The sequence below is a fragment of the Papaver somniferum genome, chromosome 6, assembly GCF_003573695.1.
Source record: "Papaver somniferum cultivar HN1 chromosome 6, ASM357369v1, whole genome shotgun sequence".
Classification (NCBI taxonomy): Eukaryota; Viridiplantae; Streptophyta; class Magnoliopsida; order Ranunculales; family Papaveraceae; genus Papaver; species Papaver somniferum.
The window spans coordinates 166,315,829-166,333,346 of record NC_039363.1 but is presented as its reverse complement, the minus strand read 5'-3'; the positions used below and the strand labels follow the sequence as shown (position 1 = coordinate 166,333,346).

The 17,518-nt window shown below is 38.5% G+C and overlaps 1 protein-coding gene and 1 pseudogene across 1 annotated transcript; one reads left to right on the top strand and one right to left on the bottom strand.

The window, feature by feature from the left end:
* Window positions 1–6,864: 6,864 nt before the first annotated feature.
* LOC113286382 (U3 small nucleolar RNA-associated protein 14-like) lies at window positions 6,865–8,924 on the bottom strand. The gene is made up of 6 exons (XM_026535017.1): window positions 8,604–8,924; window positions 8,082–8,390; window positions 7,919–7,999; window positions 7,756–7,839; window positions 7,284–7,655; window positions 6,865–7,165 (listed from the first exon to the last, which is right to left on the bottom strand). The coding sequence occupies exons 1-6, from the start codon at window positions 8,922–8,924 to the stop codon at window positions 7,001–7,003; spliced, it is 1,332 nt and encodes a 443-aa protein (XP_026390802.1). The 3' UTR covers window positions 6,865–7,000.
* A 1,271-nt stretch (window positions 8,925–10,195) lies between these two features.
* On the top strand, window positions 10,196–11,766 carry LOC113291758 (annotated as a pseudogene).
* The last annotated feature ends 5,752 nt before the right edge of the window (window positions 11,767–17,518 follow it).

The window sequence follows — 17,518 nt, the reverse complement described above, 5'->3', positions numbered from 1 at the left end:
CTAGTTTTGACCATGCCAAACCGTGCCAAGGCATGCCATGCCACATGTGCCAATGACATACCAACCACCTTGCCGCACCATACCATGGCGGCCTTCTCTCTGCGGCTAATAAAACGACGATCAACGACCACCCTTCCACCTTAAATGCAAATCTTAGCCGTCCAAGGTCGCCAACCAACGCATGGTAACCTTTGGCCCAAAACCCTAGTTTTGGCCACGCCAAACCGTGCCAAGGCATGCCATGCCACATGTGCCAATGGCATGCCAACCACCTCGTCGCACCATGCCATGCCGGCCTTCCCTATGCGGCTACCAAAACGAAGGCGTGCGACGATCAACGACCACCATTCCACCTTAGATGCAAATCTTAGCCGTCTGAGGTCGCCAACCAACACATGGTAACCTTTGGCCCAAAAACCTAGTTTTGTCCATGCCAAACCACGCCAAGGCATGCCATGACACATGTGCCAATGGCATGCCAACCACCTTGCCGCACCATACCATGCCGGCTTTCCCTATGCGGCTACCAAAACGAAGGCCACCCTTCCACCTTAGATGCAAATCTTAGCCGTCCGAGGTCGCAAACCAACACATGGTAACCTTTGGCCCAAAACCCTAGTTTTGGCCATGCCAAACCACGCCAAGGTATGCCATGCCACATGTGCCAATGGCATGCCAACCACCTTGCCGCACCATACCATGCCGGCCTTCCCTATGTGGTAAAATAACGAAGGCGTGCGACGATCAACGGCCACCATTCCACTTTAAATGCAAATCTTAGCCGTCCAAGATCGCCAACCAACGCATGGTAACCTTTGGCCCAAAACCCTAGTTTTGGCCACGCCAAAACGTGCCAATGACATGCCAACCGCCTCGTCGCGCCATACCATGCCGGCCTTCCCTATGCGGCTAACAAAACGAAGGCGTGCGACGATCAACGACCACCCTTCCACATTAGATACAAATCTTAGCCGTCCGAGGTCGCCAACTGACACATGGTAACCTTTGACCCAAAACCCTAGTTTTGGCCATGCCATGCCACGCCACATGTGTCAATGGCATGCCAACCACCTTGCCGCACCATACCATGCCGGCCTTCCCTATGCGGCTACCAAAACGAAGGTGTGCGACGATCAACGACCACCGTTCCACCTTAGATGCAAATCTTAGCCGCCCAACCAACGCATGGTAACATTTGGCCCAAAATCCTAGTTTTGGACGCGCCAAACCGCGCCAAGGCATGCCATGCCACATGTGCCAATGGCATGGCAACCACCTTGCCGCACCATACCATGCCGTCCTTCCCTATGCGCCTACCTAAACGAAGGCGTGCGACGATCAACGGCCACCCTTCCACCTTAGAGGCAAATCTTAGCCGCTCAAGGTCTCCAACCAACGCATGGTAACCTTTGCCCCAAAACCCTAGTTTTGGCCACGCCAAACCGCGTCAAGGCATGCCATGCCACATGTGCCAATGGCACTTCAACCACCTTGCCGCACCATACCATGCCGGCCTTCCCTATGCGGCTACCAAAATGAAGGAGTGAGATGATCAACGACCACCCTTCCACCTTAGATGCAAATCTTAGCCATCCAAGGTCGCCAACCAACGCATGGTAACCTTCCCTAGTTTTGTCCACGCCAAACCGTGCCAAGGCATGCCATGCCACATGTGCCAATGGCATGCCAACCACCTCGCCGCGCCATACCATGTCGACCTTCCCTATGCGGCTACCAAAACGAAGGCATGCGACGATCAACGACCACCCTTTTACCTTAGATGCAAATCTTAGCCGTCCAAGGTCGCCAACCAACGCATGGTAAACTTTGGCCCAAAACCCTAGTTTTGGCCACGCCAAACCGCGCCAAGGTATGCCATGCCACATAATGGATGCTCACCACCTTGCCGCACCATACCATGACGGCCTTCCCTATGCGGCTACCAAAACGAAGGCGTGCGACGATCAACGGCCACCCTTCCACCTTAGAGGCAAATCTTAGCCGCCCAAGGTCGCCAACCAACGCATGGTAACCTTTGGCCCAAAACCCTAGTTTTGGCCTTGCTAAACCGCACCAAGGCATGCCATGCCACATGTGCCAATGGCATGCCAACCACCTTGCCGCACCATACCATGCCGGCCTTTCCTATGCGACTACCAAAACGAAGGCGTGCGACGACCAACGACCACCCTTCCACCTTAGATGCAAATCTTAGTCGTCCAAGGTTACCAGCTATCGCATGGCAACTTTTGTCCCTAATTTGGTCGCGTCTAAACAAAGCCAAAACCCTAACTTTTGGCCGCGCCTAAGCCAGGACATATTAAAGCCATACCGAGCATGCTTTCATGCCACTGGCTACCAAACGAAGGGTTGCATTAATCAACGGCTACCTTTCCTCTTAAGATGCATAATCTCGACCGTCGAAGGCCACCACCGAGCCGACAAGTCTCCCAATCTCAACTTTTCAGACAACAACAACATGCTACATGTTTTCCACGAAAACACTCGAGACATCAACACATGTCACAAACTGGGGGATGCTCATGGGGCATTGGTTTTTCGGTCTATAGAGTGCGGCGTACACTACGCCCGTTATAAGACAGTGTCATAAGGATGAGGCGGTTAGTAAATACAGGGGGTAATGGTGAAACGCTTTCTTTTATGGAACATCAATTCCAGGCGTTACCGGTTACCACCTCCTCCCATTTACTCATCCGTTTTCCATTTCTTAATGAGACCAGAGTACGTTTCACTTCGACTTGTATAAATAGGTCTTACCTATTTCCACCGAACAACAGGTTCAGGTCGGAGGATACAACACTCAGAAAATATTTGCTAGCTTTCCATCTGTTAGCTTCCCACTTTCTGATACAAGTCGTGAAACAACTACTCTTCCAGAATCAACTATTCTGGTCTCAACACTCTCTTCGCTTCCCTCTAGGGCTGAACATGGTTTCGGTTTTCCGCTGGAATCGGACCAAACCAGACCAATTAGGAAGAAACCAAACCGAACCATTTACTAATGGATTGGTTACGGTGTAGAAAGTGGAAAACCGATAGTGTTGGTTTTGGTTTGGTTTGACCTCTAAAACCGAACCAAAAGCCATTGGAAAACCGATTAATTTTTAAACTTAGTTTCTACCGAGTATTAGGTTCTACCCATTGATTTAGAGGATAAATAGAAACCCTAAATCTAATGTCGTTATGATACACTCCCTCTTTCTCTTTCTCCTTCTCTTAGTCGCCTCCTTTCTCCACCCCCAACTACAGCTGCTGTTACTTGACTTTTTTCTTCCCGTCTTCCTTCTTTTTTATTTGTCAATAACTAAACTAAGATATATTATATATATTTTTTGATCTCTAGAATTAGAGTAAGCTTTAACTATTCTTGATATTTTTTTTATTTTGTTGTTTTTGTCTGTAAATTTGTGTAAACCAATACTATCGGCAACTACGATTTTTTTATCTGTAAATTTGTGTATATTTTTTTGGTTGACATAATTATTGGTTAACCAAAAACCACTGGGACAAACCGAAACCAACTGGAACCATTTGGAAACCGAACCAATGATTAATGGATTGGTTTGGTTTAGATTTTAAAAAACCAGTTGTATTGGTTTCGGTTTTGGTCGCTAGAAACCGAACCAAAACCGACCATGAACAGCCCTACTTCCCTCCCAAAACCAACCCTTCTCCTTCACTTTGTGACCGAAGCAAGTCTGGAACGGCCATTTATTGGTTTAGGACGGATTTGTACAGATTGATATCTCGAATCTAAAGTACTCCCTTGCAGTACATTGTTTAGGGTTTAAACTCGTTTTTCACCCACACACTTGAAATTACCAAAATCAGCAGAAATCGTTTTCACCCTCAAACAATAGCCTAGAGTGGAGTTACGGATTTTCCCTTCTTAGTTAACCTATCAATCTGCACTTGTGAAACAATATGAAACCCATAACCAATTAATGGAATATGAATGATTAGAAGTAAGAAATATGCAGTAATATCAGAAAACATGGAAGAAGTATATTTGACACAAACGGGGATGGTAAGATATCATCAACATAGTTAGCAGCTGGATTTAAGATATCACCGGGCCAATTGAAACAAATAATAAATTAAAAAAAAATGGATCAGCAAATAAATGGATATAAATGGTGATCGATTTGCTTATTTTTCGTCGTGGTATTACTGATGAAGATTATGGAGTTAATGAAAATATAGGTTGCAATTCAAAAAAAAAAAAGTGTGGCAAAAAAGTTAACACTAGTTCTCTCTCCTACCGGTTGCTAGCATGTGAACTAGCATCTCGATATTTTTGCATAATGACTCAGCGCTGAGAAAACTACCTTTTCGCCGAACGAAACAGCGCCAGCAAGAATATTCCAAGCATCTGCGCTGAATGATACAGCGCCAAGGTTTAGCGCTGAATGGAAACGCGCCCCACGTTAGCGCTATATCATTCAGCGCTTCACCTTTTTTTTACTATTTTACTCCATCAGTAGTTCAGTAATTAAATTTTATACTGTTTTCATTCTTTGTTTTCTCACACTCATGTTACACCACCAGACAGGTATGTTTCAAATTTTTAATTTTGAAAAGTTTGACACTCATGTTATACCACCAGACAGGTATGTTTCAAATTTTTAATTTTGAAAAGTTTGACAATTTGTTCAAGATTGGGATTTTTGATGTGTCGTTTATTCGAGCAATGTTCTCTTGATTTCCAGAGAGTGCAGCGATTTGCTTGGATCCAAGATGGAAGTAATTTGGGCACGCGGTTAGAAACTGCGTATCAAAAAAGCCTCAAACGCAGTTCCTAAATGCGTATTGTCACTACTTTATAGAAACTCAATTATCAGTACCATATAGGCCGTTGGATTCCTAGTCTTATTGGATATCTAATGGTTGATAAATGATGTGTTGTTTCCAATTGCTTGCTGCGCAGTTTCAAACCGCGTATGGACGTAGAATTTTGGATCCTCACTGCAGTTGGGCATTGGTTTTTGGTGACGTGGATTCAACAAGAAAGTTGAATCTTGCACCACGATCAGACTCATCCTAATAACTTAAATTATTATTCATAAATCACTGTAATTTAGGGGATTGGTTCTAAGCCATTACGAACCAAAATCTCGTTCCTCCATTTCTTGTAAAGGGGTATCTCTCCCATTTTTGTACTTCATTCAAATTTTGGCATAGGATCTTCATGTTCGATTCTCTTTGTTGGGTTTGTGCCAAGATTGCAGTGTTTTCCATATTTTTTCTTAAGGAACTCTTCCTCAGTTTCATACTTTGCAACCCTTTGTGCTCTTCCTCACGAGCCTTTTTCTTTGCTTTATCTCTTCTTGAACTTCTAACAAAGCAAGGGTTGCATGTTGCAGAAGTAATAATAGTACCAATACTCAAGTACCATAACCATGCCAGATAAATCCTTCCCATTCTCTGACCATCCATCAAGAAATTTATAGGTATTACCTAAGGAAGCTAAACCCCAATCATATTCCTCAACTTTATCCAAATTATCCAACAATAAAACCCAACGTTTATCTACTCTTCCACTAGAACCCGCAATAAGAAAATGACCAAAAACCCAAAGAAATAATGCTCTCGTCAATATATTTACACATTCAATATTGTTGGTATTTTCTCTACTTTTAATGTAGGTTCTCAAGATATTGAGGGATATTGTACTTTGCTTAGTGTTCCATTTTTCAAATCCTTTGAAATCTTGAAAATACAAATCATCCAAAGATGCATATGTTAGCTCACCCAATTGCGGCATAACTACTTGATGTTTTGTAGGATCACCAATGGGAATTCCAGTTAACATATACCAATCTGCATGAAGGATGCCAAGCTCATATACCAACTACAGGAAGAAAACCCACAGTTATCATAATATCGTTGTGTCATTAGATTATCTTTCACTACAATTTGGTATAACATTTCAACCTCATTGAAACTGCCTCTAAAGTTTATAGTCCAACTATCAATCAAATTATTAAATACATGCCTATCTCCCTTTGCTAATACTATATCCAAAGCATCTAAATGTTCTTCCATATTCATACTACAATCAATAACAAAAGAAAAAAAAGAATCAACCACATTTTATCATTTTCAGCATAATTCATACAATCATATAAATCCATAATTCATACAAATTATACAAATTCATAATTTTATCAACCACATTTTACCATTTAATCATACAAATTCATAATTCATAATTTTGTCAACCACAGTTTATCATTTAATCATACAAATTCATATTCATACAAATTTAACTCCATCAAAAATACTACAAGTATCATTTTCATCATAATCATGTAATCTCTCATACAAATTATCATTTATCTTCATCACAAATAATCAAATTAATCCCAAGAACAAATTTCATCACAAAAATTCAAATTAAATTATTTAATACTAAAAATATCATCTAAATAACAAATACCAATCATCTAAACATATCAATTTCATCAAAAAATCATGATCATCGAAAAAAAAAACTAAAGTTTCAAAATCTAACGCAAATCGATTTCGTGGACGGATTCTCTCCAAACCAATGTCAAATGATTCCAATCGTGTTGATGTTCAAACCCACGATGCGATTTGAGACGAAAATCCCTGAAAATCTTGCTCTGCAACATGCATTTTCCGAGAGTTTTGGGTGAGGAAGAAAGAAGAAGAAGATCGATCTTCTGTTGGGTTAGATCGATTTCTGTAACGGTGAACGGTGAAGCGCCAGGCACGGAATAGTTCAACGCTTTGACCGTGTTGACTGGTCAAGCGCGGAATAGTTCAGCGAAAGGTGGAAACGCTGAATGATTCGGCATTCAGTGCACGAAAGATTCCAAATTTTCTTTCCTATATGTTCTCCTTGTTCTAATTTACTCAAGGATTTTAGAGTTTCAACAATTCTTTATGTTAATAACATTAATTTAGCAGGAAAAAAGGAGACACGGAATTCAGTGCATAAAATTTTGTATGACCACTAATTGTTTACAGTATTATTCACGAGACTTACTTCAGGACGGATAAGTGCTCCAACTTTTGTGGCTGGGTTGAACTCGGGTCCAAGAGGCACACGAAGTGTTGCTTCATACTGTTCTTTGGATGTGTATGGATGCGGCACTGTCGCTGTATGTAGCGTCTCAGCCTGCCCACGCACATTAAGACATTCAGATTAGAATGTCGGGAATTAGTTACAACTCAGATGCAGAATCACTTACAACTAAACATACCAGACATATAAGTCAATAAGTAGTATTACTCACCTTCTTGTCAAGCCTCTCAGAAATAATTACGTGCTTGAGATGCGAATCTTTTCTCTCTTTTAGCGCATCTTCCCTTTTCTTTTGTGCAATTGCATGCTCTTCAACCATCCAAGAAGGTAAACCTTTCTTCTTTTGGATATGAGTCCACTGGCCCCAGCCTGGAACTAGAGTTGGCTTCTCAGGTTCAGGATTTTCCTCATTCAGAGTTTCTAATTTTTCCTTCTCAAACTCTTCCTCCACATCATCACCAGCAAAAGCATTGCGTATAAGATCTGCCTGAGACGGAAGTTTATATTCTTGCTTGGTACCAGAAGTAAGAATTCCATCAACCATCTCTTCTCCGCTCTCACTACCACTATCCTCGTCTTCCTCCTTTAAAAAAATTTTTTAAAAGAAAATAACAATAAATTAATAAGACTCCAAAGAACAGAACAAAAAACACATCCAAGTTAAATAACTGGGGAAGCCAAACCTTGGTCTCTTTAAGCGGCAAAGCAGGGTCTACTGCCTTTGAGTTCTTTTTATTGGTACTGGATTTTTTATTTTCACTTTTCATCTACACATATGAGTTACAAATGATTAAGTAATACTGAATGGTTCATCAGTTAAAATAATTGATATAGAGCAAAACTAACCTTCTTGAAGGAGTTCGACGCAAAAATAGCAACATCATACGTCGTCTTCAGGCCAGGCTCTTCAACAATATCATTAAAACTCTGTTATAAGCAAGAAAATAAGAACTCCACATCCAAAGAAAAATAGTAAGCAAAAGAAAGTGATTATGTCAAATGTTGGTACCTTAGGATCAATGTGAATATTTTTCTGTGAAACCAACATATTTCTGCCGGATACAGCACCACCAAAATCTTCAGTTGCAAATTCATCTTCACTGTCACTATTTCTATCCCTATCCACCTTATTTGATTTATCGTCAGACTGATTTTTAGCTGCCGAACCGAAAACGCGTCTACCACTTGACGTTGCTTTCTTCGAACGTTCTGCTTCATCTGAATTCTCTTCCAGCTCCCTCAAAGATGAGTCATACTCTTTAAGTGCAAGCCTAGCTTCTTCATCAACTGCTTTTTTTCTCCTTTCATTTCCCCGAACCTAGAAGATCAAAGTTAAGATTGTTAAACATTTTAAATGCACTGCTGGTTCTTAAGTAGGACTCAGTCCCGCAGATGATGACTGAGGTATCAGATAGTATCCCAGTCACATGATTTGCTAATGTAGACAGTGTGGGAAGCAAACAAAGAAACAACTAAGATGCATGTATGAGGAAACTTCAGATATCAGCACGCTAACACATTAAAAGCATACCATGAAAGGTAAGGCAAGAACTCCTGATTTTGGAGCTTCATCCTCATCTTCTATAATTTTGAGGGTCTTCTCTTTTGCCTTGTTTACTAATTTCACAGGCTCGTCATGGTCTGCGACAGCTTCAAGATCGTCATCGTCATCAAAATCACTACTGTCGTCACTACTACTACTGTCGTTCATACTCTTCATTTTTCTGGTCAAAATTGCATGTTGATTAAGCTGATTAGAGATAGTAGCTCTAGTTCCTTCGTCCTGGTTAGCCAAACCACGCTGTATGGCTCGTTTTGCCCACTTGGAGTTGTTTTTGTGTTTCAATGTCATACGTTCCTACAATAAAAATTGAGAGAATATAAATAAAAATCAAGAAGAGGTGTTTGTTAACTAAGAAAAGAAAGCCCAGTCAACTAGGAGTCAACTCTTGGGAACCAAGGTGATGAATAAAAAGTGAGGTGTTAATCACCTCAGCTCGTTTGAGCTCTTGCTTAAATGCAAGTTCTTTAGCTGGACCTCAATTTCACGATCAAAACTCAAGAAAAAATCAAAACAAAGGAGAGTCTTCGTTCACTTATTTTCTAATCGGCGCCATTTCTTCTTCTAATTCTCTTCCCGGATTAAAGTTTTTCGTATCGACGATTACGACGATGATTTCTTTTTTTGTATCGTTAATGGAGGAGATGGGAAAACTCGGATGGGAGAGGAAAGGAGGGAGGATAGGATAGATTTTTAAGTAGCAGTAAGGGTAAAATAATATTTTCACCAATCTTTTGGAACCCTCCTAAAATTTTGATGTGGGTATAAACTAGTCAGGGCTCCTAATTGTTTTTTAGGAGCCCCCAATTAAACGAGGCAATTTATGTGCATAATCAACGGAATTACAATTCACATACATATAATCAACCCATTTTGTTCGAAACACAAGATTTTCATTCAAGTTTAGTACTATGTTAATGAACTTATGCAAAGACAGGGGATAATCACTTATGCAAACTGTGTCAAGCAATTTATGTGTATAATTAACGGAATCGGATTACTCTGCTAATGAACTTAATGACCATGGTGATAATCGCTCAATTCAGTAGCTTAAAACTGAAGAGATTATAATGGGTAAAAGGCCAGAATCAAGACGAAGCTTCAATGGGTTTGTTTCCTCGGTGAAAACCCCTCATGGTGTTTCAGATGAATGGAGATTAATTAAGAAAATAATTACAGATATGTTGAGCATAATCAAGATCAACGTATTTTTGCTGATTCACCATGAATCCATGATGCAGAAAGCAACGAGAGAGAAACACAAAAGAAAGAGCAAATTTTGCCAGTTCCGATGCATTTTATTTTTTACCGAAACAATTGATTCTTTTTTTTCATAAATAAAATTAGTAACAGACGGCTGAAGAGAATCCAACAAATAAGGAGTGGAGGAATGTGCACCCCGGTTATAGGCAGGGTGCACAAAGTCGGACTCTATTAGCAAACCTTTACCTATAATCTCTCTCTCTCTATATATATATATATATATAAAAAGGTGAAAACTTTAAGCTTAATAGAAAAAACTTGCAGAGAAGCTGAAATTTTGGAAGACCAGAGTGATGAAGATGACGACGGAGACTAAGGAGAAAGGGAAAGCTGCTGCAACTTTTGAAATTGAGCTTCCGGATGCTCAAGTTGGACAAGTATGTTTGAGATTTGCTTCAGAACCCAGCGGGTTTCTGCATATAGGGCACGTAAAATCACCACTCGCCAACTATAAACTGGCCAAAGACTACGACGGTCGACTGATTATCTGTTTTGATGATACAAATCCTTCCAAGGAGAAGAACGAGTTTGTGCACAATCTGCTGATTGATATCAAGACCCTAGGCGTCGAATATGATGTTGTTACATTGACATCTAATTACTTCCCACAGTTGATGGCCATGGCTGAGAGGCTGATTGGTGAAGGTAAAGCTTACGTTGATAATACTGCGTGGGAGTTCATGAAGAAAGAAAGGAGGAATGGCATTGAGTCAAAATGCATGAATAATACTCAAAGAGGAAAATATGGAATTATGGATGGAGATGGTCGCAGGGTCTGGAATGTTGTTTTCGTGGTAAGTTGGATATGCAGGATACAAATAAGTCGCTTGCAGATCCCGTTTATTACCTCTGCAATCAAGTTCCTCATAATCGTGTTGGCGACAAGTATAAGGTATACCCAACTTTTGATTTCGCATGTCCGTTTGTTGATGCGAGGGAAGGTGTCATGCACGCGCTCCGCTCCAGCAAGTATCATGATCTCAATGCGCATTATGAGAGGGTTCTTTAGGACATGGGACTACGGCGGGTTCAAATTTATGAGTTTAGCAGGTTGAATATGGTGTATATGTTTCTAAGCAGCGTAAACTTCTTTGGTTTGTTGAGAATGGTAAGGTTGACGGATGGGACGATCCCCATATCCCTATTGTGCAGGGAATAGTATGTCAAGGCTTGACTATCGAGGCGTTGACGCAGTTCATTGTTGAGCAGGGAACATCGAAAAAGCTCAATCTCATGGAGTGGGACAAACTGTGAACTATTAACAAGAAAATTATTGATCATGTTTCTGCTAGACACACTGTTGTCCTTAAGGAGCGTTGGGTGATGCGGACCCTGATTGATGGACCTGACAAATTATTTGTCTGTGTATTACCCCGGCATAAAAAGTTTGAAGGTGCTGGTACGAAATCCATCACGTAGCAAAGAGATTGGCTGGACAATGCTGATGCATCCCTTATTGCAGCAGGTGGGGAAATCACACTGATGGATTGGGGGAATGCAATTATAAAAGAAGTAGAAAAGGACCAAGATGGGATTGTCACACACATGACGGGAGTTCTAAACCTTGACGGCTCGGTTAAGTCCACCAAACTGAAGCTAACATGGCTAGCTGAAACGGACGAGCTTGTAAATCTGTCGTTAGTCGGCCTGGACTATCTCATCACAAAGAAGAAGGTATACATATATGCATGTACATTATGTGTTTTTAAATAGGTTTTTATATTTTACTATGTTGTGCTAATGGATATACTCTTTATTATGGTTATTGCAGCTGGGAGAAAATGAAGATTTTTTGAAAGTTTTTATATTTTGCTATGTTCTGCTAACGGATACACTCTTTATTATGGTTATTGCAACTAGGAAAAAATGAATAGTTTTTGAAAGTACTAAATCCTTGCACAAAGAAGGTGTTAGAGCACAGCTCGGTTGAGCTCACCAAGCGTTGGTATGTCAAGTTTTGTTTTCATATTTTAGTGAATTAAAACTCATCTAAGAGTCGCTTGATTATGTATTAGAGACAACTTCGTATAGGTTAGACTAGAAAGTCTAGGATTATGAGACATACAAGTATTAATCGAAGACCTGAAGAATAAGAAGAAGTAACAAGCTAAAACGACGACATCATCCTTCCTCTTGAGGTTAGTAATATTGACTTGAATTGTTTCATTCCTAACGTATCTTTCAAGTCGTGTTATATTAAAAACATAACTTTGAGGCTGTGAATGATTATACTCTAGCAGTGAGACATGATCACAGTGTTAAGGAATTAAGATACGAAGTATAACGCTTATCTTTTGAACTTCGTATATATAACGTCGACATAATCCTACGAATGCTATTGTGATTATGTGTATGGGTAAAGGTGAAGATTTCATCCTAGGAAACAATGTTTACATTTGTGTAGAACATAGCTTTGTTGGACCCACCAAGCGTTGGTATGTCAAGTTTGGTTGTCATATTTTAGTGAACCAAAAATCATTTAAGAGTCGCTTGATTATGTATTAGAGTCAACTTCGTATAGGTTAGCTTGATAGTATTAGGATACGAGACATTACAAGTATTGCGAAGACTTGAAGAAGTGAAGAAGTAAGAAGCTACAATGACAATATCATCCTTCCACTTGAGGTTAGTGATATTTGACTTGAACTGTTTCATTCCTTAACGTATCTTTCAAGTCGTGCATATTGAAAACAAAACTGCAAAGCATGAACACTCTAGATAGACATAGTATTAAGGAATACAATACGAGGTTTATTTCTTAACCATTAAACTTTGTATATAAGACATCGACATAATCGTTTGAATGATATTGTGATTATGTATGGGTATGATGTGAGGATTTCATCCTAGGAAACAATGTTTTACATGTGTTTTAAGGAAGTAAGTTCATGAACTTGTTTTGTGAATCGAAAAGGAAATCGCCAGGCATTATTGGTATTGTTATTCATTGCATATTTTTTGAACAACCAATATGTGTGATTAGTATAACCGCTCATGACTTGTTTATGTTCTTGGTAAAACTATTCACAAAGGCCCGACTTTTGTATTGGTATGAATTTTATTAGTGAAACCGATCTTAAGTAATCACCTGAGATGGTATGATCTTGGTAAATGGGAACCGATCCTAAAGGGGAATCGATCCTTGTATGAGGTGCAGCAAGTTTATAGCAGAAAAGGGAACCGGTCCTATGGATATGTGCAACACGTTTTTAGGCGAAGGGGAACCGATCCTATGGACATGTCCAACACGTACGAGTTAGATACCATATATATGTGGGGAACCGATCCTAGTACCTAGTCAACCGAATTTTGGAAAGCTAGTGTGACTATGCACAGTACTCACATGGAGGTAGAACCGAAACTTGTTTTGGTAGAACCATGAAACCCATGATTGGTGATTGTGTGTTCTTGATCAATCACATAGTTCTTGAAAGTCAGGTGAACCAATTCTAAACTTGTTTGGAAGTGTGGCAAATCGGTTTCCAAATGGTAAGTATGAAAGAGGACTCACTAAGTAAGGATGTATACATACTTTGAACATGTGCAGTACGCTTATCTTTAATTGTTCAAAGTTATTCATTAATAGCTAAAGGAAGAAAATCCTAGATCGAAATAAATAAATTAAGAATCTTTTATTTAAGGTTCTTAATTTTATATATGGAAAATGAAAATTAGTAATGTGCATTTTCTAGTTGGAGATTTTCTAAGAGATTTTCGGTCAGTATTTGGATAGAGTATTTCCAGGAATTATGGAAACCGAATTTGGAATATATTGCATATCTTGAGAATATTTTCTATTTTGGAAATTCCTTTGTTTCCAAACTTCCTTGTCTATGAATACTTGAAGTTTGCATTTTGAGGAAACTAATCCTTCGTAACAACAAACTTCCTCGTTGTGTTGCTACTGGTAAAACCGCCTATTCGGAGAGGAGAGTAACCTAATTAGGAGAAATATCTTACGGCCGCTCAGTTTAAAAACTTCTTTGGGATTGAGAAGCTCTATTAGTACCGTTGGTGGGAAACTATATAATTGCGGTTTATCTTTTGTTTTTGATTGATTTGATTGACTAACAGTGGTTAAACTTTGATTGCACCTAGTTTGTTTATGCTTGAGAATCTTATCTTCTGATATAAGATTCACTCAAACTAGATCGAAGTTTCGACAGGGATCTTTAGACTGTTTTTAGTTCTAAAGACGTCTTGTGATAATCCATTGTTAACAGACTCCGTTCTGTGTGTGATTGATCACAAGAGATTCAAGTTGTTGTGTGCAGGTGTTTATTAAAGATCTAAGAAGATTTGAAGACAAAGAAGACATTGAAGATTTCTGATTTGGGTTTATAATCTTTGGTGTGCATAATACTTGTTTCGGTAAAAAAGGATCCAACTATAATCGGTTTATCCTTGTGGTAGATTAGATTGATTAGTTGTGTAGATTGGCATCAATATGATTCTTTGTGATTAAAAGTATTGATTGCAAAATCTTAACAATTACGTGGGAATACAGACGGAACTAGGTGAACTATAGGTTTAGTTGCTTGGTCTCAACTATACGAAGTTAGGTTTGATTTTGTATTGCGGCTTAATCCTGAGAGTATTCAGTTCTGTACAAGGTACCGAGGTTTTTCTGCATTTGCAGTTTCCTTGTTAACAAAATCTTTCCGTGTATTTTACTTTTATCTTCCGCAATTATAATTATTGTTATTATAATTTAAAGTAAACTACAATAACGTTAATTCCTATATACTTGATAGTAATCCTATGGTGTTTGGTTAAGACCGAACATTTAACAAGTAAACATATTTCGTTGTTGTATTGTCTCGATCTCGTATCCATAGACGATCACACGAAGTGTGAACCAATTTGTAGTATTGTCTCGACTAAGTTCATAGACAATCTCTTTCGGAGAAAGGATTTATAGGTGGAAAAGTTTTAACTTGAGGTATATTTGGGAACCCTCGTCTTTTCAATTGGTATCAGAGCAGGAAAACACTAAAAGATCTAACAATCTGTGTTTGGTGCGATCCATCCTATAAGAAATTGAATCCATGTCTTCTTCAGTTAACGTTATGCAAGAGTATAAATACTCAAAAGTTGAAGATGTTACTACTTCGTTGACTCATGATCCAGGGGTTGCAAAAAAATCTATGTCTATCTCTGATGAAAGAGAAGATGCTGATAAAGAGTTGATAAAACTCCTAAAGCCTATAATATCCATGTATTTTAAAATGTTGATATTAAAGACAGAGTCAAATCTTCTTAAACAGGAGATCGGAGATAAAGACATTCAACTGAATAGTCTGGCCAAAGAGAATATAAATCTCACCATCAAACTAGAAGCTCTTGGTAAATCTCTTACTTTGGATAAAGAGACACGTCCTATGACTCTGACTAATGATGTTGTTGTGATTTCTTCTGATATTAAGGAAAATAAAATTCCTTGCTCGACTTTTACAGATTTTGATAAAACCGGTTTAGTCACATCTGAAATAGATCAAGATGATTGTAGTTTACCTAACTACATCAAGTCAGAAGAGGATAGGATACCATCTTCTAAGTTTACTAATGATCAAACGAAATCTTGTCCAAAGGAAACTTTGAACCGATTCTGTGAACGTGATCTTAAGAAATACAACCTTCAGTCACTTAACAAGAAAATTATACTTCTTCAACATACTGTGGTAAAAATTTTGAAAAGAGTTTCTTCTTTTAAAAAATTGAAAGACCATTCCTCAGTAGAAAGAAAAATCATACCACTACCCGATAAGATCAACTCAAAAGATTCAGAGGAAAGAGTTGATAATCGCTTCTGGAAAAAGGTTCCTCCTCACCCATATCGAAACAATCCTTGTTTTGATGAAGAACAACTCCAGAAGAAAGGGAATGAGAGAATCTCTGCCAAAAGAAACAATCAAGAATTTCCGATAATTTTTTTAGATAATCACAATGGTGTGGATCATAAGGAAGTCCTTAGAATGAGAAAATCATATGAAAATCTTATTGATAGAATTAAGAGAGATTTAGTTATCCCTGAAAATTCTCACATCAGTACATCTTCTCATATGATCACATCTCAAGAGTTAGAAATAATCATTCCAGGAAAATATATTTTGGGCAGAAACTCCCAAGGAAAAACATGAACTATGTTTCTGATATTCAATATAAGCCAGAAAAGGCTTACTCCTTTACAACCTAGTTGTAAGGAGACTGTGCTAACTCATCCTTTTTGTACTTGTAACCCTGGATGAGAAAAGCACACAAAAATCAAGAGAAAAAGTGGGTACTGAATCGTTTGATCGGTAAACATATGTATTTTGGGTTTCCAACTTTTTCTATTGGCACGCATTATTTAAAACCGTTTCAACCTTTCTCTGGTAAAGGTTGTTCTTGTTGTTGTTTTTTTGTTCTTGCGAGAGGATGACAACATAATGGGGGAGAGTTCAAGTTCGTGCTTAATGATATATCTTTCTGGGGAGAAGAGGATGCGGAATCTGAGGTAACGAATTTGTTAGTTGGTCATTTTCCTGTTTAAGAAAAGCCTGCTTATATTGCATATATTTTGCTTTTGCTTAACAAAATTTTGGTACAATTGATATATATTACATTATGTGTGTATGTGTGTGTGTGTGTGTGATTCAATTGTTTCCGGTTAAGAAAAATTGTGTCAGTTTATTTTTCTTATTGTTTGATATCTTTTTGGTATCAAGTGTTCTTGCTTAACGAAATTTCGGTGCAATTGCGGTGCTATAATGTCTATGTTTGTTTCAATTGCTCCCGATTAAGCGAAATAATTATGCAAGTCAATTTATTTGGTTTGTATGTATTTTTTATGGATTAACGAAATACGAGATCATTTGTTTAGTCAAATTTGATTCCAAATAAGAGAAACTAAGTTAATTCTGATCTTAGTTAGACTTATCAAATTGAAGGATTCGGTTATTCAAGTGTAATCGAATGCCTTGACAAGAAATACTAGTTAACTAACCTAGTACTTGTCTTGTCTAAAGTGAAAGGTCTAAGTTATTGTCTTAAATAATTATAACCTGATGAGAAAAAAAAGTTAATTCTGATCTTTATTTTGATCTTATCGAAATAAGCGATTGTATGTGTACAATCGGTTTAGCAAGGGAACTAAGTTTCTTAGTCAATTTGTTAAACCATTAGGGAAAATTGCTTCGAGAAATTGTTTCCTTGATAACATAGTAAAACCAAATTACTTGTAGTTTCGGTTTTGATATTGGTTATCAAAAGTGGTATGTGAAACCTTCGTGCTTAACTCTTATAGGTTGTACAAGTCTTTTAGATTTGTAAGATCCTTCCGGTTTGACCTTTATTTGATCGAACCTTTTTCATTTTGTGACAAAAGAGGGAGAAATATATGGAGTAAACAAGTGATTTATAATCACTAAGGAAAAGAAAATTGTGCTTAAACGTTAAATCTAACGAAAGAGTAAAGCATTGACTAAGAGGGGGGGGGGGGGGGGGGCAACATATCATATTGCTATTGTAGTTATTTGGACTACAAAAGGAGAATAACAAAGATGTTTGGATTGAAAATCTACCTATCTTACCTTTAGGGGGAGTATAAGCTTTGTTATTCAAATGTCAACAACGACATTTAT

Bases quoted from the DNA above. Each gene is read 5' to 3' on its own strand.
- LOC113286382 (XM_026535017.1), bottom strand. From the start codon at position 8,924: ATGACATTGAAACACAAAAACAACTCCAAGTGGGCAAAACGAGCCATA. The intron at 8,391-8,603 runs GTATGCTTTTAA...TTGATCTTCTAG, and splicing joins TTCTTGCCTTACCTTTCATG to GTTCGGGGAAATGAAAGGAG. The intron at 8,000-8,081 runs GTACCAACATTT...TGCTTATAACAG, and splicing joins ATATTCACATTGATCCTAAG to AGTTTTAATGATATTGTTGA.